At 31.8% G+C, this 17,529-nt stretch overlaps 1 protein-coding gene across 1 annotated transcript in view; it reads right to left on the bottom strand.

Moving 5' to 3' along the window:
- LOC129802983 (E3 ubiquitin-protein ligase MYLIP) overlaps positions 1-17,529 on the bottom strand; it is a 30,642-nt gene that overhangs the window by 1,744 nt on the left and 11,369 nt on the right. The window contains exons 2-3 of the mRNA XM_055849251.1: positions 3,405-4,207; positions 3,123-3,339 (exon numbers count right to left, since the gene is read on the bottom strand). Coding sequence (XP_055705226.1) covers positions 3,123-3,339; positions 3,405-4,207 — 1,020 coding nt within the window. The remainder of the gene's footprint in view (positions 1-3,122; positions 3,340-3,404; positions 4,208-17,529) is intronic.

The following is a 17,529-nucleotide window of genomic DNA, read 5'->3' as shown; positions in this document are numbered from 1 at the left end:
TCAATGGATCTGACTCTTTTATTTAGCAAAGAGCTTTTCAGATTTTAACAGAGTATTTGAGGTTATGTACGTCCTAACCTCAAAAAGGAAGGTTTTTTGAAAGCCGCAAATTTCCAGCTTCAATCGTTCAATCTTCTCTAATTAAAAAAAATCTAGTTCTAATCTAGATCGTTTCTTGCAAAAAAAATCAGAAAACCATCCAATCACCCAATTAAAATTGAATTTATTCATAATGGCCGAATTATTCTAACCTCACATTTAATTATGCTACATTCTTTGCCATTATTAATGGCTTAAAACTTTCTAACTGGCTCCTTTAGAGCTCAATGGATCTGACTCTTTTATTTGCAAAGAGCTTTTCAGATTTTAACAGAGTATTTGAGGTTATGTTCATCTTAACCTAAAAAAGGAAGGTTTCTTGAAAGCTGCAAATTTCCATCAGCTTCAATCGTTCAATCTTCTCTAATTAAAAATCTAGATCTAGTCTATGGATCGGTCCCTGCAGAAAATTAGAAAACCTTGCAATCATCCAATTAAAATTAAATTTATTCATAATGGCGGAATTATTCTAACCTCACACTTATTTATGACAGATTATTTGCCATTATTAATGGCCTAAAACTTTCTGACTGGCTCCTTTAGAGCTCAATGGGTGCCTTTTACTTGGCAGAGCTTTTCAGATTTTAATAGAGTATTTCAGGTTATGTATGTCCTAACCTCAAAAAGGAAGGTTTTTTGAAAGCTGTAAATTTCCAGCTTCAATCGTTCAATCCTCTCTAATTAAAAAAAATCTAGATCTAGTCTAAATAAAAACTTTAAGAACATTTTAAATGCCCGGAATTTTTTATGCTTTCTAGGTTAGGTTGTGTTTAGAATTTAAAAAAAAATACACACGTTCTTTTTGTCTAAAATATTATAAATGCCAATGTTTCATTAAGAACATTTACAGCGCAGGATTGGATTGAGATTTAATTGTCCAAAAGTATGACTCTGGGACAATTCCACCTTAATCTTCGGTGTGAATAGTCTCATTGAGGCCATTTACCTCAAATTTGGCCAATTTTAACCGAATTGGGACAATTAGGTTAAATTAAGCTAATTCAAAACCTGCTCCAAATGGAAATTTTTCGCTACTCCAAATGGAAACGTCATTGCTTTCATGATAAATATAGTACTAAATCATTATATTTATATATTTTCTATACGACAGTTTCATTATTTAGTTAATTTTGCTCCAAATAAAGCAAAAATCTATTCATATTCACAAATTTTACTTTGTTAATTTCTCAGAAAAATTAAAAGTGTACCTTTTCACCATCGAATTTTTCATCGATCTACCACATCTTCCAATGAAAAACACAATGAGGTGATTGTTGTTTATTCGTTGGATTCATATTAATCCAAATGCAGACAAGGGAAATTTTCTAATTGGATACAAATAGTGTAAGTGAAACCGCGACGAAAGGCTTCGAAAACTTTATTGAGTTGCTCTTGAGTGCAGGATTTGTTCTTATTCCTGGTCTTTTCTCCTTTCCCATATGAAACAATAAGAAAATCTCTCCAAAAAAAAATCATATTTCCGGGGTTTCCTATTAAAGCATTTGCAGACACTTCAGAAAAAGCCTTTTTGTTCACGAAATAGGTAATTATTTCATTTGAAAACTTCACGTACCGTTAACAATAAAGATTAGCACTTAATTTAACTAAAATTAGCCAGAAATATAACATTAATGTTAAACAAAACGAATAAACAACAGTCACTTCATTGTGTTTTTTATTGGAAAACTCGATCGATCGATGAAAAATTAAATGGTGAAAAGGTACACTTTTAATTTTTCTGAGAAATTAGCAAATTAAAATTTGTGAATATGAATGGATTTTAACTTTATTTATAATTTTTTATAATTCAGTACTGTATTTATGATGAAAACAGTGACGTTTCCATTTGGAGTAGCGAAAAATTTCCATTTGGAGCAGGTTTCGAATTCGCTTAATTTACCCTAATTTTTTTTTGCAAAAAACAAATGGTCAGTAAAATTCAAAAGTGGTCAGCAGAAAATCAAATTTGATCAGCAAATAATTCGAAATAATCAGCAAAAATTTTCAATTTTGTCAGTAAGTTAAATTTGGTCAGTAAAAACTTCGAATTGATCAGTAGATATATTCGAGTTGATCAGTAAAAAATTAAAAATTAATCAGCAAAAAAATATAAATGATCAGTAAAAGGAAAATATGGTGAGTAAAAAATTAAAAATGAGCAGCAAAAAAATTAAAAAGGCAGTAATAAATTAAAAATGAGCAGTAAAAAATAAAATTTGATCAGTAGAAAATCAAAAGTGGACAGTAGAAAATAAAAATTGGTCAGTAAAAAATTAAAAGTAAACAATAAAAAATTAAATGTGACCAGTAAAAAAATTTTTACTGACCACTTTTTATTTTCTATTGATAACATTTTATTTTCGACTGATCAAATTTTGTTATTAACTGCTAATTTTTGTATTTTTTAATGACAACTTTTTATTTTCCACTGACCACTTTTGATTTTCTACTGATCAAATTTTATTTTTTACTGCTCATTTTTAATTTTTTACTGACCATATTTTATTTTTCACTGACAACTTTTTAATTTTTTGCTGACACTTTTTGTATTTTACTGACCATTTTTTACTTTTTACTGCTCATTTTTAATTCTTTGCTGATCACTTTTTAACTTTTTACTGATCATCTCGAATATTTCTACAGCTCGTTTTAAATTTTTTGCTGACCACTTTTTAGTTTTTACTGCTCATTTTTAATTTTTTGCTGACCAAATTCAATATTTTTACTGCTCATTTTAAATTTTTTACTGACCACTTTTTATTTTTTACTGACCACTTTTTGTTTTTTACTGATCATCTTTTACTTTTTACTGATCGTGTTCAATTTTTTGCTGACCACTTTTAATTTTTTACTGACCGCTTTTAATAAAGTACTTCTCTTTTTCAATGTTTTACTGATCCTTTTAAACTTTTTGCTGCCCTTTTTTTATTTTTTACTGATCATTTCGAATCTTTGCTGACCAAATTTGACTTTTTACTGCTCGTTTATTCAATGCCATTTTTTTATAGAAATATCAGACTTACCTTAAGATCTCGTATAAATTGTGTTTGGACGGCGCTGCCGACCGTTTCACATGAGTAAAATGCATGCTTCTCCGTGATGGCACGATAGAGCCCATGGGCAGTTCTGTGGCAGGGCATCTTGAGATCCAGCTCCGTGCTGGTGTGATCGTGTGAGAGATACCTCAACCTAAAGCTCCGTCCCTTGGACTTAACCGACTCCACAGCACTGTAGGGGATTCTGGAAGAGATGCACAGAAGTCAGGGAACTGCTTTAAGGAAAATTTCCAGTTCACCTGAACTTACTCTTTCTTCTCGCTCCCCCCAGCATAGATCACAAGGCCATGTGGACCCACAGCGATATCCATCTGAGTCTGTGTACCAAACTCACTCTTTGGCACATGAAAGATCTCCTCACCGAATCCCTCGAGCTTCGAGATTTCCGCCAAAAGCCAGTATTTGGCAGATTTGGCTGGGAATTTGGTGAGTTTGGCATGTTCCTGGGCGATCATCTTGGTGAAATCACGAGGAACGGGAGTGTCCAGGAACTGTGGTCGAATACACTGATAGATCTCGTAGGATTGCTGAGAATCACATTTTTTGGGCTGAGACACCGTTTCTGCGGTCTCTGAGCACTTTCTCTTAGATCCCCGTCGGTGTTCCTTCTTTTCACCATCTGCACTGCGATTGGCCGAAGAAGGTGGTACCCTAGATCCCTGAGACACATCTGAATACTTAACACCATCCGCTTGGGCAAGAAGAGCCGCCAGAAGAGCAGCATTTGCCCAATCGGACGCCAACAGACGATTTTCCAGCAAATCCTGTCGGGCTTGCATGTAAAACAGATTCCTCACACTTTCCTGCAGTATTATATGCACTGGCACCCAGAATTTCACCCTCAGGGCCAAATTGTGGTAATTCCCCTCGATACTGTGCCTCCCAAGAGGATTCCTCAGGTTAATCCAGTGCCTATTGCGAGATTCTCCATCTACCGGACTTCCCGGCACTTGACCACTTCCATCCGTGGCCAGAGCCAAAGATGATCGGCGATTGTGCACGAGAAGTCCAAAGTATTCTGTCTCACAGACAATCCCCAAATCTCGCCACACCTGCCCCCCAAAAAAAAAAGAGAACACAGACGTTCGTTCATTAGCATTGTGCAAAGTTTAGATCATAAAACAACATTTTATTGCTGTCTTTTGATGCCTCTAGCACTATTTTTTTCTTAATATGTAAATATTAGGAAAGGAATAACTCATTAATAGAGACAAAAACAAATGGATTAGTAGGAGAATTTGCACGTTTTCTTGTATTCTTTCAAACACGCTCAAATAAATCATAAAGATAAAAGCCTTTACAGCTTTTTACTATACATGTGATACATATCAGAATTTTCAATTTAGAGCTCTTTATCAATAGCATTTACCTCAGTGAAATATGAACTTGACAGATTAAATTTACACCATCTGTTTTATTTTTTTAGTTCATCTTGTTTATGAAAAAATAATAATAAAGAAATTACGCACCATGGTTTTTTGTTTTGTAAACGTAACGGTGCTATCACACTAGGATTTTTCACGTTTTAATTTTAAATTCAATTGAGCCAATTGAGCATTAAGATTTCTAGAATTTACTTGAAAATTCTAGTCAGGACACATTTTGCAAGAAATTTGCTCAATTTTAAATAGTGCCGCGAAATTTTTGACTGTGAATGACTCCGAAAAATGTGTGATAGTAATTAAAATGTCTTATAAGTCACTTATCTGTTATTCAGAAGGATTCCAAAAGCCAGAAAAAAGATTTGTAGGCAAAAGGTTCATGCAGCGACTGAAATTTCTTAACATAACAATTTTCTTCGAAGGGCTTTGGAGGAACTTAATGAATTACTCCCGATACTTAAGCATTACTTCATGCAAGTTTATCACTAAAACACTGTACTTCAGAGGTGTGCAAAACCCGTTGAAACCGAATTAGCATCAAAATAAGTTTGTTATTGTAGCGTTTTGACCATAGACGTACATGCTTCATTTGACATTTATTCGGTTTCAACAGTTCTTACACGCCTCTGCTGTACGGCTGTACTTATCTAATATTTTCGCCACAAATAATGTTAATTACGAGTAAATAAATTTAATAAGAACATTTTTTTTCAAAAGGCTACTTGTTTAACTGCAACAAAATTGAAATTAATGAGCAATTTTAAAAATTGTAATATAACCATATTTATGCAATTTTGACATATTTAAACAGGTTTTTCTGGGCCAAGTATTAGTTTATATCAATAAGCAAGCGAAAATCTATCAATTCAAATGATTTTTAATGCAAAATAAGACATAGGAACAATTCATCTGAAAATTAAATTGAATTTACAAATTGAAAAAATCCTATTGTGATAGCACGGTAATAGAATACCAATAGAAAACTTACTTACAAAGTGGAGTAAATTTAATGAACAAATTAATTTCAATATTTGGTATCAATATGCTGCATTGACATAAAACTTCAACATTAAAGAAAAGTTATTAAGCGATAGGCAATTATTTCAATTTTTGTTTCAATATTCACTTTAATATTGAGATTTCATTTCAATGTTATGGTCTTTATGGCCTCTACACACTACAGAAATGTATGTCCATATTGACTCCATTCAGTAATAATCTTGCGAACCTCAACCGGAGAAAGCTCTCAAATCGGAAAGGTTATGACTGAATGATAAGATTGAACAGTTCTTCCCACACAAACGTAGGGAATTTGGAATTTGCTTCAATAAGGATATAAATTTTTCAAGTGTGTAGAGGCCATAAGATGTTTTCAGCAATATTTGACATATTGAAGCACATTGTTTATACGTACTCTGAAAAAAACTTTTGCCAAATTAACAAGATAAGTTTGCCAAAAGGATGTTTTTCCATCATACAAAACATGAAAAAGTTTTGTCAAATTGGTAAATAACATCCTTTTGACAAAATTTGAACAAAATCCATTTGTTCGTTTAATAAGACTTTTTTTCAGAGTATATAAGGAAAATTGTCAAAATTTCCTTAATAATGAGAAACTTATTTCCATTTTTGAGTTTTTCTTATAAAACAGTAAGTAATTTACTTCAATATCGATATAAATGTCTCAAGTGTGTACAGGCCAATTATTTGAAGCAATATTCAAGTATTTTATTAATAATTTTATCTACTTAGCAGGAAAGAGTTATAAATAGAGACAAAACACAATCATTATTTTATTGTTTTGTGACATTAAAGTCAAATTTTAACAAAAAAAATATTCGTTTGTTCATATAGTGTTCAATTTGCAAGACATTTCTTTCAGTTCTTTTAAATTATTTAAAGCAACTGTATGAAATTTCGGCCTGTTTGTAATTTCGGCAACTTCTCTTAATCCTTAAATTTCCATGAATTTTTAGTTTTTGCATACTCTAGAGAATTTACAGTCCAAAACAAAAAAACAAAAAAATGCCGCTTCGACGAATGAGATGATGTGGAAAAAACTTTGGAAGAATTCCCAAAGGGCAAGAAACTGAGAATCAAGGTGGCCGAAATATTACCCAAAGCTAGGTCTATATTTTTATTTATTTAAAAATGTATTAAGATTGATATTAGAGAAAACCAATACGATAAACTATCTACAAAGTTCCAAGTAATATACTTCTTAAAAAGAAGTAACTAAAAATTCAATTTGTATCAAAAATATTAGGGGAAAGTGCCCTACCAAGCTTCATAATGACTTAGATAAGATAATGACTAAATTTTTCCTGTGTTCCTGAGTAAATGTGACTCCACAATATATTTTAAAAACAGTACACTTTCTCCTAGTTTTTAAAATATAGGTGCGATTAGTCACACTTATTGAGAGACATAGAAAAAAAATTAGTCATTACGAAGCTTGGGATCGTGCAAAACATGGACACTTCCCCTATATTTCAAACTTTGGCGCTTGCATACAACTATGTCGAAATTTGGTACAGTTACCCTAATAGAAATAAATTTGTATTGATATCAGAAAGCAATTTACTTCAATCTTTAGTTTCAGTATCTTTTATAATCAAAAGTGTTTATTTTTCATTTTTTTTGACAAAGTTTTCACCGTGCATGCATACCCAGTGTCAAATGAGTGTCTCGACTAAACTGTTCGATTTTTACTCGTACAGCTTTTCCATGAACAAGAAAACCGATAGCGTATTTTATGCTTTCAAACGATTAAAAAGACATATTTTAGAGAATTGCGCTTTGCACTATTTCCACGAATTATTTTTAAAGGAACTAAATAGATTAGAAATCATTGTAGGTAATAAAAATATTAAAATATTTACTGCTTCTTTGAAATAATATCCTTTCTCGATTTTCTACCTTTCCATATTAATATTCAGACAAATTAGAAATTACTAAACTTTTCAATCACATAGGTACTGAGATGTTCGATCTACATATACACATTGAACGACATTTGTGTCTTGGCTAAACTGTACGATTTTTACGCCTAGTTTTTTCTCATTATTTTTCACTTCTTTCAGATTAAGAATTATGTGATAGACATGCTTCATAATTGTGAACTTTTTTGATAATTGTGTAAGATTCTTGTCAAAAATCCTGAAGCTTTAATATTGGGATTTTATAATGTGATTCTGTCTATTTGGAGAGCCTGTGAGGTATGTGTCTTGGCTTACTGATGATCTGGTTAACTATCCGTTACAGCCAGTGCGATCATTAATTTTTTATCAAATATTTTTGCTGTTTCAATTTGAAAATCCCTACCAGATTATTATACAGTGTTTTATACTCTCTTTCTGTTGTTTATAGCCATTAAGAGCATTACTTTATAGTCAAGTTTATATACAATAATTTTGAATAAAGTATCAACTTTTGTATGACTCAATTATACCACAGTAACCTTGAATTATCTCGTCGTAAATAATTAAAAATTTTATATTATAATCAATTAATATGCGCTAAATATAAACACAAGACACACAAAAGGTATAGAAATAAATGCAACAAATTGCAGAGATTCTCCATTACTTGAATCATATTAAAAAGAAAAACGTGAAATGGAGTGTTATCAGACATTTCCCCGGTAATTTGACCCTTGATCTCTCTCCACAATGTCTACAGAAACTTATATCAAATCTGCCAATAAATCTTGTATAAAATGGTTTATTGTATTTTCACCTTATTTTCCCCGTTGACAACGCTATTTGCTTGTACTTGGGTTTGAATGAGAGCCATGAGAGCCCAGTGAGAAAAATGAAAAAAAGATAGCTGTTATCAGCAGCACTGTTTCTCACTTTAAAAATAAATATGAAGAGAGAAAAAAAAAGGAGAACACTCCTCTTCTACAGCCAGAGACTTGAGATATGGAGAAAAGAAAAATAAACATTGTGTTATACCCTCTTCTGTTGATCCATGAAATAATAATTTAATAACAATAACTCATTTGCTTGTGATAGCAAAATTTGTTCATTTTGCTTGTATTATTTTGTAAACAACTTTTGCACATCGCGACTCATTTTGCAGTATCATATGGGCTATATTTATTTTGTTCTCTCTTTTTTTTTAATTCCTTATAGTAATTCTTACAAAGCATCACGAAGAGAGAGCCAATGAACTCACAGACATTACCGTGGCTAATTATAAATCGAAAGAAAAAATGGTATTGGTGCTAAAATATCACATTTTTATGTGATCGTAGTGAATTTAAGACAGATGACTACTCTCTTGCTATCTAATTGATTGCGCGGAGGAGGTTTTCTCATTTCTCGATGGCCCAGAAAAACACATTACCCATTTATTCCCAATCTCCCCAATCTTCTGACCCCTTCCTATAAAATTTGAAAAAAAATAGACTTGAGTCTAGACTCTTGAGGTCAAACGGGTTGAGATATCAACTTCTAGTCATCGAAGACCCCCCAATCAATCTGATAAATTAACATTCCATACACTTTGATTAATAAGTGGCAATTAAAATCCATATAAAAAAAATATTGAAAAACTATCTTTTTAAGAATTTTCTGCACAATTCCCATTATTAACTTAATAACTGAAAACGTAGTAAAAAATACTATAAAATATTATTCCATACATTTCATAGTCACTATTCATTAAATACTGAGCCATTTGCAAATACACCAGGTACTCTGGTATATTGCAAAAACCTAATCAACTTTCAATGTTATTTTCCTTGACGTTTTTACCTTTTTAGCACTGTGTTTACAAAACCCCATAGATAATCTATTAAAATAGAATATGTCAATTTCCTCGTTTATTTGCACTCGCCATATCAAATGTGTTAACCAATTCAATTTCAATAATATTTAATCAACCGGTTTTTTCTCCAATCTCTTCAAAAACACTCCGTCATTTTTTCTTGAATTGTGTGCAAATTATTTTTTATTATTCATCCAAGAAATTTTTAGCAACTTTATTTGTGTGAGATGTGCTATAAAAAACTCAACTCTTTTTTTTTCCTATAACACTGTAAGAACCATTGGAGTGTACAGCAGGAAAAGATGTCTGTCATATTTCAGGAATCAACAACACAGAAAATGATCCCACAAGACATTTTCTGTTGAACAAACACACTAACTAAGCAAAAATATCTTACCGCAACTTGCTTCAAAAAGAGGCACAAGGATTTTTTTTAATTACATTTATTTTTACAGAAACTTTAAAAATGTTTTTTAAATATATTTTTTAAACTCAAAATATTTACAATATTTTTCGGGAGAATAGTATGACACTTTTTCAATAAGCTCCGCCCGAAATAAGATAGGTCACGCCCTCTTTTGGGACTTATGGCCATGCAAAACATGAATAGTTTATGACGTTTATGATAACTAACAGAATATTGAATCTTATATTATTATACAGGGAGTTCCGGATTAAGTTAAAATGTACCATATACAATTAACGCAATCAGTTAATAATTTATATCTCACTTCGAAAGCTCCTACAATTTCTTGTCACACACATTTATGAAAAATCTACAATTAAAAAAAATCTTAGTACCTTCAAATAAATGAAGCAAATAAAAGATAGAACAGGGAAAAAAAATTTAAAAGAAAAACAAGGCACCATTAACAAATATTTCTTTATGGAAAAGTTCAAATAAAGTATTTTCGAAAGGCCTAACCACAGAAATCATCTTGGTCTTTGTAATTAGAAAATGCAAGAAAAATGCAAAATTATTTTTTTAATAATCCTTATACTTAGATTTTTCTTAAAGGCTTCTAGACAAGCAATTATTGTCAAAAAAAAATCAAAAAATTACTTTTTTTGGAGGTAATCGTCTGTATCTTGGCCTCTACACAATTAAGAACTTAATTTTTTGATGAAAATTAATCCCAATATGTAAAGATCTTAACATGTCACGTATACATTTGCAAAATACCCTAAATATTATTAATATCTTAAAATGAGAAAAAAAACTCAAATATCTTCTACCGCTGTCAAACACTTTCACTTCTACGCCCTAAAACTTTCATTGTAACTAATTGTATTACTATATATAGTTTAGTAAAATTTTGATTCTAAAATTGAACTCTGACAGCTTCAATGAAATTCACTTAATCAAGTTTGCATTTATGCTAATATGTGATTCCATATTCAAGCATTATTTTATAGTCATCCTCCGGAAATTTTGCACAGGAAAACTAAACAAATTAACTGAGACAAATTATTTAATAATAATTTATTGAATATTTTACTAATGATAATTTTGCCATCGTTAGTCTTTCTTGTATTCACTTAATTTGTACTAAAAGATTTGAAGTGACATAGGCCTAGGTTTCAATAAAATAAACATATTTAGCTCTTATTTATCTTCAAGTCTTTACTTTAAACAATTATTTCTAATTTTTATAGCATTTAAAAATAGTGGAAGCCTACTAGAATTTTTGTTAGTACATGTACGTGCTAAATGTTAAGCGCTATTCTTAAAACATTTGTTTTGTTTTCAAAATGAACAAAGTTCTTGTAAGGGAGTAGATAAGTGTGCCGCTCACGGTTCACTGGAGAGCCGATTTATCGATCTCTTTGTCGATACCGATCTAGTGATCTACAAATCGTCAGTTAAATCAGCATTTGTCGTAACTTCATTTTTGCGATTTTGAGATATATACATATTTGGAATCAGCGTAATTTTGTTTATTAAACGCACTTGAGAAAAAGAAACTTTTGTAAGCCCAATAAAAATTATTTTAAATAAAAATTATCGTAAGTGCCCTTAATTAACAAAAAATTATCAGAATTTGTCGTAACATCCATTTTTGAGGAAGTTACGACAAATTTCCATACAAAATTTTCAATAATCAGCATTTGCCGTAACTTCTTTTGCTCGTTTGCGTGGCTTGTAATCTGCAGCAAAATTGCAATATTTCTCAATAAAACGTTTATAAACTCTTCCAAATATCCAAAGACAGTGCGAATAGTGTAACATGAAATCATTTTAATTCAATATTTGCGAGAAAAAAGTGAGAAAAAATCCCTGACCATCTGTCATTAATTCAAAACAAAACAAGCGACGTGGCGCACAAAATTTATTCAATAAAACTTATGAAATAAAAGCTTTTAGGGATAGGGATAACAGTATTATTGACTAATTTAGTCAAATAAAGGCGCTTATTATCACTTGAGTCATTGAAATTATTACAATGCATTTTTGAAAATTGTCGTAACTTCCAGAATCTCCATACATTGGAAGTTACGGCTTTATAAATGATGGAAGTTACGATAAAATATTATTGTGTTTCTTCTAACATATTTCTCAATATTGCAGCTTTTAAATAATTTTATAAAGATTTTCTAAAGTTAACTTACAGTTTATTAGTGCCACTTTCATTATTTTGACTCAAAAGTATCGCATTCGGGGCTCATTTTTAAGAAAAATAATATTGAACTGAAAATTTCGTCTCCTGAAAACTTGTCAAAACGAAGTTACGACAAATGCTGATTTAACTGACGAAATCTCAGCAAAATAATGCCGATCGCCACTCACGGTTTAGTCTGAGAGTCACTTATTCACCACTTGGTTCTTGTGCGTTGAGCATTATGCCCAACGCACAATAAGTTTTGTTTAGTAAGCATATTTTTGACATTTCAATGAGAGTGAGTGAGATCTAGATCTAGTCATCTCGCTCATTCTCATGGGAAATTTTGAAAACATGTTTACAAACAAAAGTTATTGTGCGCTGGTCATTAGTAATTAGGATTTTTTGTTTCGTAAACATGTTTCAGAAAGTATCTTGCGAATACAGGAATTCTTTCTCCTGAGCATTTATTTGTAGTACATAACAGTTCTCAAGTGCTTCTGTATTATCGACTTTGTGTTGGTTCCTGTCTTGACTGTTTTCATCAATTCTCGTCGCATCCAAAAAGAGATTGTAAAGCGTCTCAGCTAACCATTAAACAGTCATGAGAGGAACCAATATAAAGAAAAATCGACTATGTAGAAGCAATTGAGAACAGTGAAGTGCTAAGAAAAACATGTTCATTTTTCATTGGAATAGCACCATAAGTGAAATATCCCAATCCGCAAAAAATTACTCTGACTCAAAAATGACTGGTTAATAAATGGTCAAAAAAATTACTCCTAATTGGAATCTTAAAAATTAGTCATATTCGCGTCGAATTTTGGTCACAGAATAACTCAAGATTGAATTAGTAATATTATCGTTATTTTACGGTTCTAAAATTTACTCTACCATGCAGTAACAAAAGCGACTCCAAATGACGTTATTTTTCCGTACAAAAAATGACGCGCCAAAAACAATGCATTTGGCGTCCTTCTCTAGCGCATAGGTATGAAATCGACGTACACACTTTGAATGAAAACGTTAAGTGCACTTCACAACTTTGTATTGCATTACCACTGTAGACAATATTTCCTCAACAATTCTTAACATTTTCGATCGTTTTCTACTGCGTTCTATGTAAATTTCTCTAATATTTCCCTAAATCACTATACACATTTGCGAAGATTTTTGCCGTTCGCCTATTGCTGAATGAGCCATCCGACATGTCGAAAATTTTCCCATTGGATGGCAACAACACAAAAAAATCTTTTAAAATTTTCATAAAATAGGTCTTTTCTACACAAAATTTTAATCACAGGACACTTCAGAGACTGGAGCAAACTCCTAAATCACAAAATTTCATTTTGCAAAAAAAATGTTTGTGTGTTTATCATGCAAAAAAATTGCCTAATTTTCATTTAATTCCTGTCGGCACTGTACTTTTTCGAATCACAACACACATCTCTACTTAAGGAGCTTTTCCTCCCAATGTACAGTATTATATTGTTGAGAAAACACGCGAAAATATCAATTACTTTGCGAATTCACAGCTCTGAATAGTTCTATTTGCCATTTGACAAGTGAAATTTCCCCTCAGACATACACAGCGAGGGGAAGAATTTTTATTACTACACTGGAAGTCGGCGTCATATTTTAGTCGTAGGCGGGTAATTTCAGAGTTATTATGACGCCAAATGACTTCCGTAATTACCGTCATATTATTCCCCACTTTCCGTCATTCGACTCTCTGACGACCGTCATAGGACCCGTTTTTGGAATCCAGAATACATACATCCAACGGTAATCTTACTCCAAATTGCTATTTGGGATATTTCACTTAAGTCATATTTCACACGTAATGCATTTAGATTAACATAAATGTTTAAAGTACATGTCTCATAAATAAACAGTGCCACTTCTCTATTAAATGAGCGGCATTATGTATTTTATTTTGCACATAAATGTGTAAATATATTACTAATACTGTCACCAACAAAGTGAACGCTAGCAATAAAAATATCCTTGAACTCTAAAGTGTATTTGACGACTTTTTTTTTGCAAAATAATGTTCTTTCTATGTATAATGTATACTCTGAAAACACCATAGATTTTATGTGAGTTTTTTATATTGAAATGAAGTACCACAACAATGGAAAACGAAGAAAAAGCCACATTTGCGAAAAAAAGTGTATTTTGAACTGCGCAAAAAGAGAATTTCCCATTTTATCACGAAAGTCAACAATGATAAAGAACTCAACAATGGTTTTAAAATATAAATTATTTACAGCATCAAAAGAAAAATTGTGTACAAAACATCAAAATATCTCGGTGAATGGCAGGAGTTTGAAGTGGTAAAAGAATAAACATAAAAAAAAATAGGTGGGTGGTGAACAAAGGTCTCATAATTCCCTCATTTGGGATTTTCATGGGGATTAAAACCCCATTAAATTACTCAGTGAAATTTCCAATTGAATCCAGTGAAAGACACGGCTTTTTTATCATTCTTAGGCCACCAACATGGGGAAATACAAATCCTGAGTGTTGATAGCAGTTTAAATTTAAATATAAATGGACAAATTTGCCGCACTGGATCGATTTAGTCAATTTACTATACAAGTAAACAATGTAACAAAAAAGATTGACGTAATTGAATTTTGTTACCGCATCAGTAAAAATGTTAAGTTACAAAAAGTGTATAATTAAATCTTTTTTGCTTTTTTTCGACGATGAGTATTAAGTATGAGATCTACAATTTACAGCTATTTAAATATATTATTCCATAAGATATTTTAGTCGCATTCTATGCTCTGATTGGCTAGATCTTTAAAAGCTCTAAAGCTTCAGTCAATCAGAGCACGAGATTGGCTAGAGCTTTAAAAGTTCAAAAGCTTTAGCCAATCAGAGCACGAGATCAAAATAAATTATTCTAAAGGGGTTAAAGATTTGAATTACTGAGAGCAGAAACAGTCTAGTATAATGGCCAACGCACAATAATTTTTGTTTGTAAACATGTTTTTGACATTTCAGTGAGAGTAAGATCTAAATCTAGTCATCTCGCTCACTCCTATAGGCAGTTCCAAAAACATGTTTACAAAACAAATGTTATTGTGCTTTGAGCATAATGCCTAACGCACAATAACTTTTGTTTAGTAAACATGTTTTTGACATTTCAATGAGAGTGAGTGAGATCTAGATCTAGTCATCTCGCTCACTCTCATAGACATTTTGAAAATATGTTTACAAAACAAATGTTATTGTGCGTTATGCCCAATGCACAATAACTTTTGTTTTGTAAATATGTTTTTGACATTTCAATGAGAGTGAATGAAACAGAGATCTATTCATCTCGCTCTCTCTCATAGGAAATTTTGAAAACACCTTTGCAAACAAAAGTTATTGTGCGTTGGGCATTAAGCATAATGACCAGCGCACAATAACTTTTGTTTGTAAACATGTTTTTAAAATTTTCCATGAGAATGAGCGAGATGACTAGATCTAGATCTCACTCACTCTCATTGAAACGTCAAAAATATTTTTACTAAATAAAAGTTATTGTGCGTTGAGCATAATGCATTTCCTTATTAAAATAGCCGGCTTTATCTCTGAGCGTGTAATTTATTTACATATGAAAAAATACATAATTGTGATAATATTTATTCATATAACAATACATATAAGCCGCTCAGAGAAAAAAACAGGCTCTTTTAATAGAGAGTTCCATATACGATGGACTGTTTTTGATCAGGGGAACTCAATGATGTGTAGTGTAAAATTTTTACACATTTTTTTTTACTGTGTAGATGCAGGCTTTCCGGCTTCGTATACACGCTGGCTTTGAACACTTTATATTTTTCCCATATTCCTTTAAGAAATCTGACCTATCTATGGCAATTTATTTTAATAATCAGTCTTAAGTCACACATTTCCTACACAAAAAAATTTTTTTTTTGAAAAAATGTTCGTAAATGTTTGTGAATTACTATGGGGGAGTTACGAAATGCTCGTGAATCGAATAACCCACAAACAAGTTCGTAAAAGTTTGTACTTTTTTCACAAGCATTGTTCGTAACATGATCACTTGACGTTGCATTTTTTTTTGTTGTTTTGTAAATGTTCGTAAACACACAAAAAATGTTCGTGAAATTTTGTCATTCGTTCGTAAATGTTTGTTTTCCTGTCGGACATTTTACGAACATTTACGAACAAATGACAAAATTTTACGAACATTTTTTTGTGTGTTTACGAACATTTACGAACAAATGTTTGTAAAAGTACAAAAAATGCTCGTCAAATGATCATGTTACGAACAATGTTTGTGAAAAAAGTACAAACTTTTACGAACTTGTTTGTGGGTTATACGATTAACGAGCATTTTGTAACTCCCCCATAGGAATTCACAAACATTTACGAACATTTTTACAAAATTTTTTTTTTTCTGTGTAAAAAAATACGTCAGATTCAATAAAGGAACATGGGAAAAATATGAAATGTTCGAAGCCAGAGTATGTACAAATCCTGAAAGACTTCCCCTACAAGAAACAATACTGTTTAATGTTGCAATTTTGGTTTAGAATCAGAAGAACTGCAAAAAGTGTGTCAGTAAGGGATAAGCCTGATCCTAAAGCTTTCTGAAGATTATGTTGTCATTGAAAAAAAAAGATGACACACACTATGCATAGCAGAAGAATTTAGCCAATATAGAGATTAAGTAACCTCCTTTTCTCACCCAAATATTTCAAGGTGGGAAAAACCCAAAAACCTCTAATTGAGGAGAAAATCCTCAATAAATCCCATATCATAATCCTACGCATGATTGTGATATAGACTCATTTCTGGGTAATCGCGTGAAATGAAAACCGTGATATCCACCCAACTTAATCGCACACTGACTCGTGAATTTCTTCAACAAAACCCACAACCACTAACCCAACTATACGACATTGATAATGAAAGAGAAAATTTTTCAGGTGAATTTTTGCATAAGGATGAATAGCACTTGACCATTTGACCATATTTGGGTCAATCGATTTAAATATCAACTCAGTCATTGTTGGCTTTATTTGCCGCTGAGAGCTTCTCTTTGCACCAATTGATCCATCAATTCACATCCGCACCTTCTACAATTGCCCAGTTATTTTATAATTCAATTGAGCCAACTAGTCTGCCGATCTTGCTACCGCCAATTTACACTAACCAGTCGCCTAATATCTCTATTTTGGATCTAGATATATTTCACAGAATCTACACTCTTCCTCATAACACATCATTGTCTTGCCTTCTCAGATGCTTCACAGATGACAAAATAGATGCCAAAAGATTTGCCGATCTATTCTTCTCCCTCTATCAACATTATTTGGCCTTTAACTCACTCTTTCATTCAACTAAGGGGCCCCCCTTCAGCACTCTCACGAATACCACATTTGTATGAGTGAAAAAACATTTAACACCACAGATATAGTACAGTGGTTACCAAAAAAAGTGCAACACCGAATGCATTATGCTTTATTTACAAAAAATAATATCACCCATTTACTAATTTTTAGCCGAAATACACCTGATTAATAATATTATTGTACTTTAACTTCAAGGGGACGGGCCTAAATGAACTTGCTTACAGGCCACGCCCATCACAGA

The sequence above is a fragment of the Phlebotomus papatasi genome, chromosome 2 (assembly GCF_024763615.1).
Source record: "Phlebotomus papatasi isolate M1 chromosome 2, Ppap_2.1, whole genome shotgun sequence".
Classification (NCBI taxonomy): Eukaryota; Metazoa; Arthropoda; class Insecta; order Diptera; family Psychodidae; genus Phlebotomus; species Phlebotomus papatasi.
The sequence above is the reverse complement of the archived record's forward strand: the minus strand, read 5'-3'. Positions and strand labels throughout refer to the sequence as shown.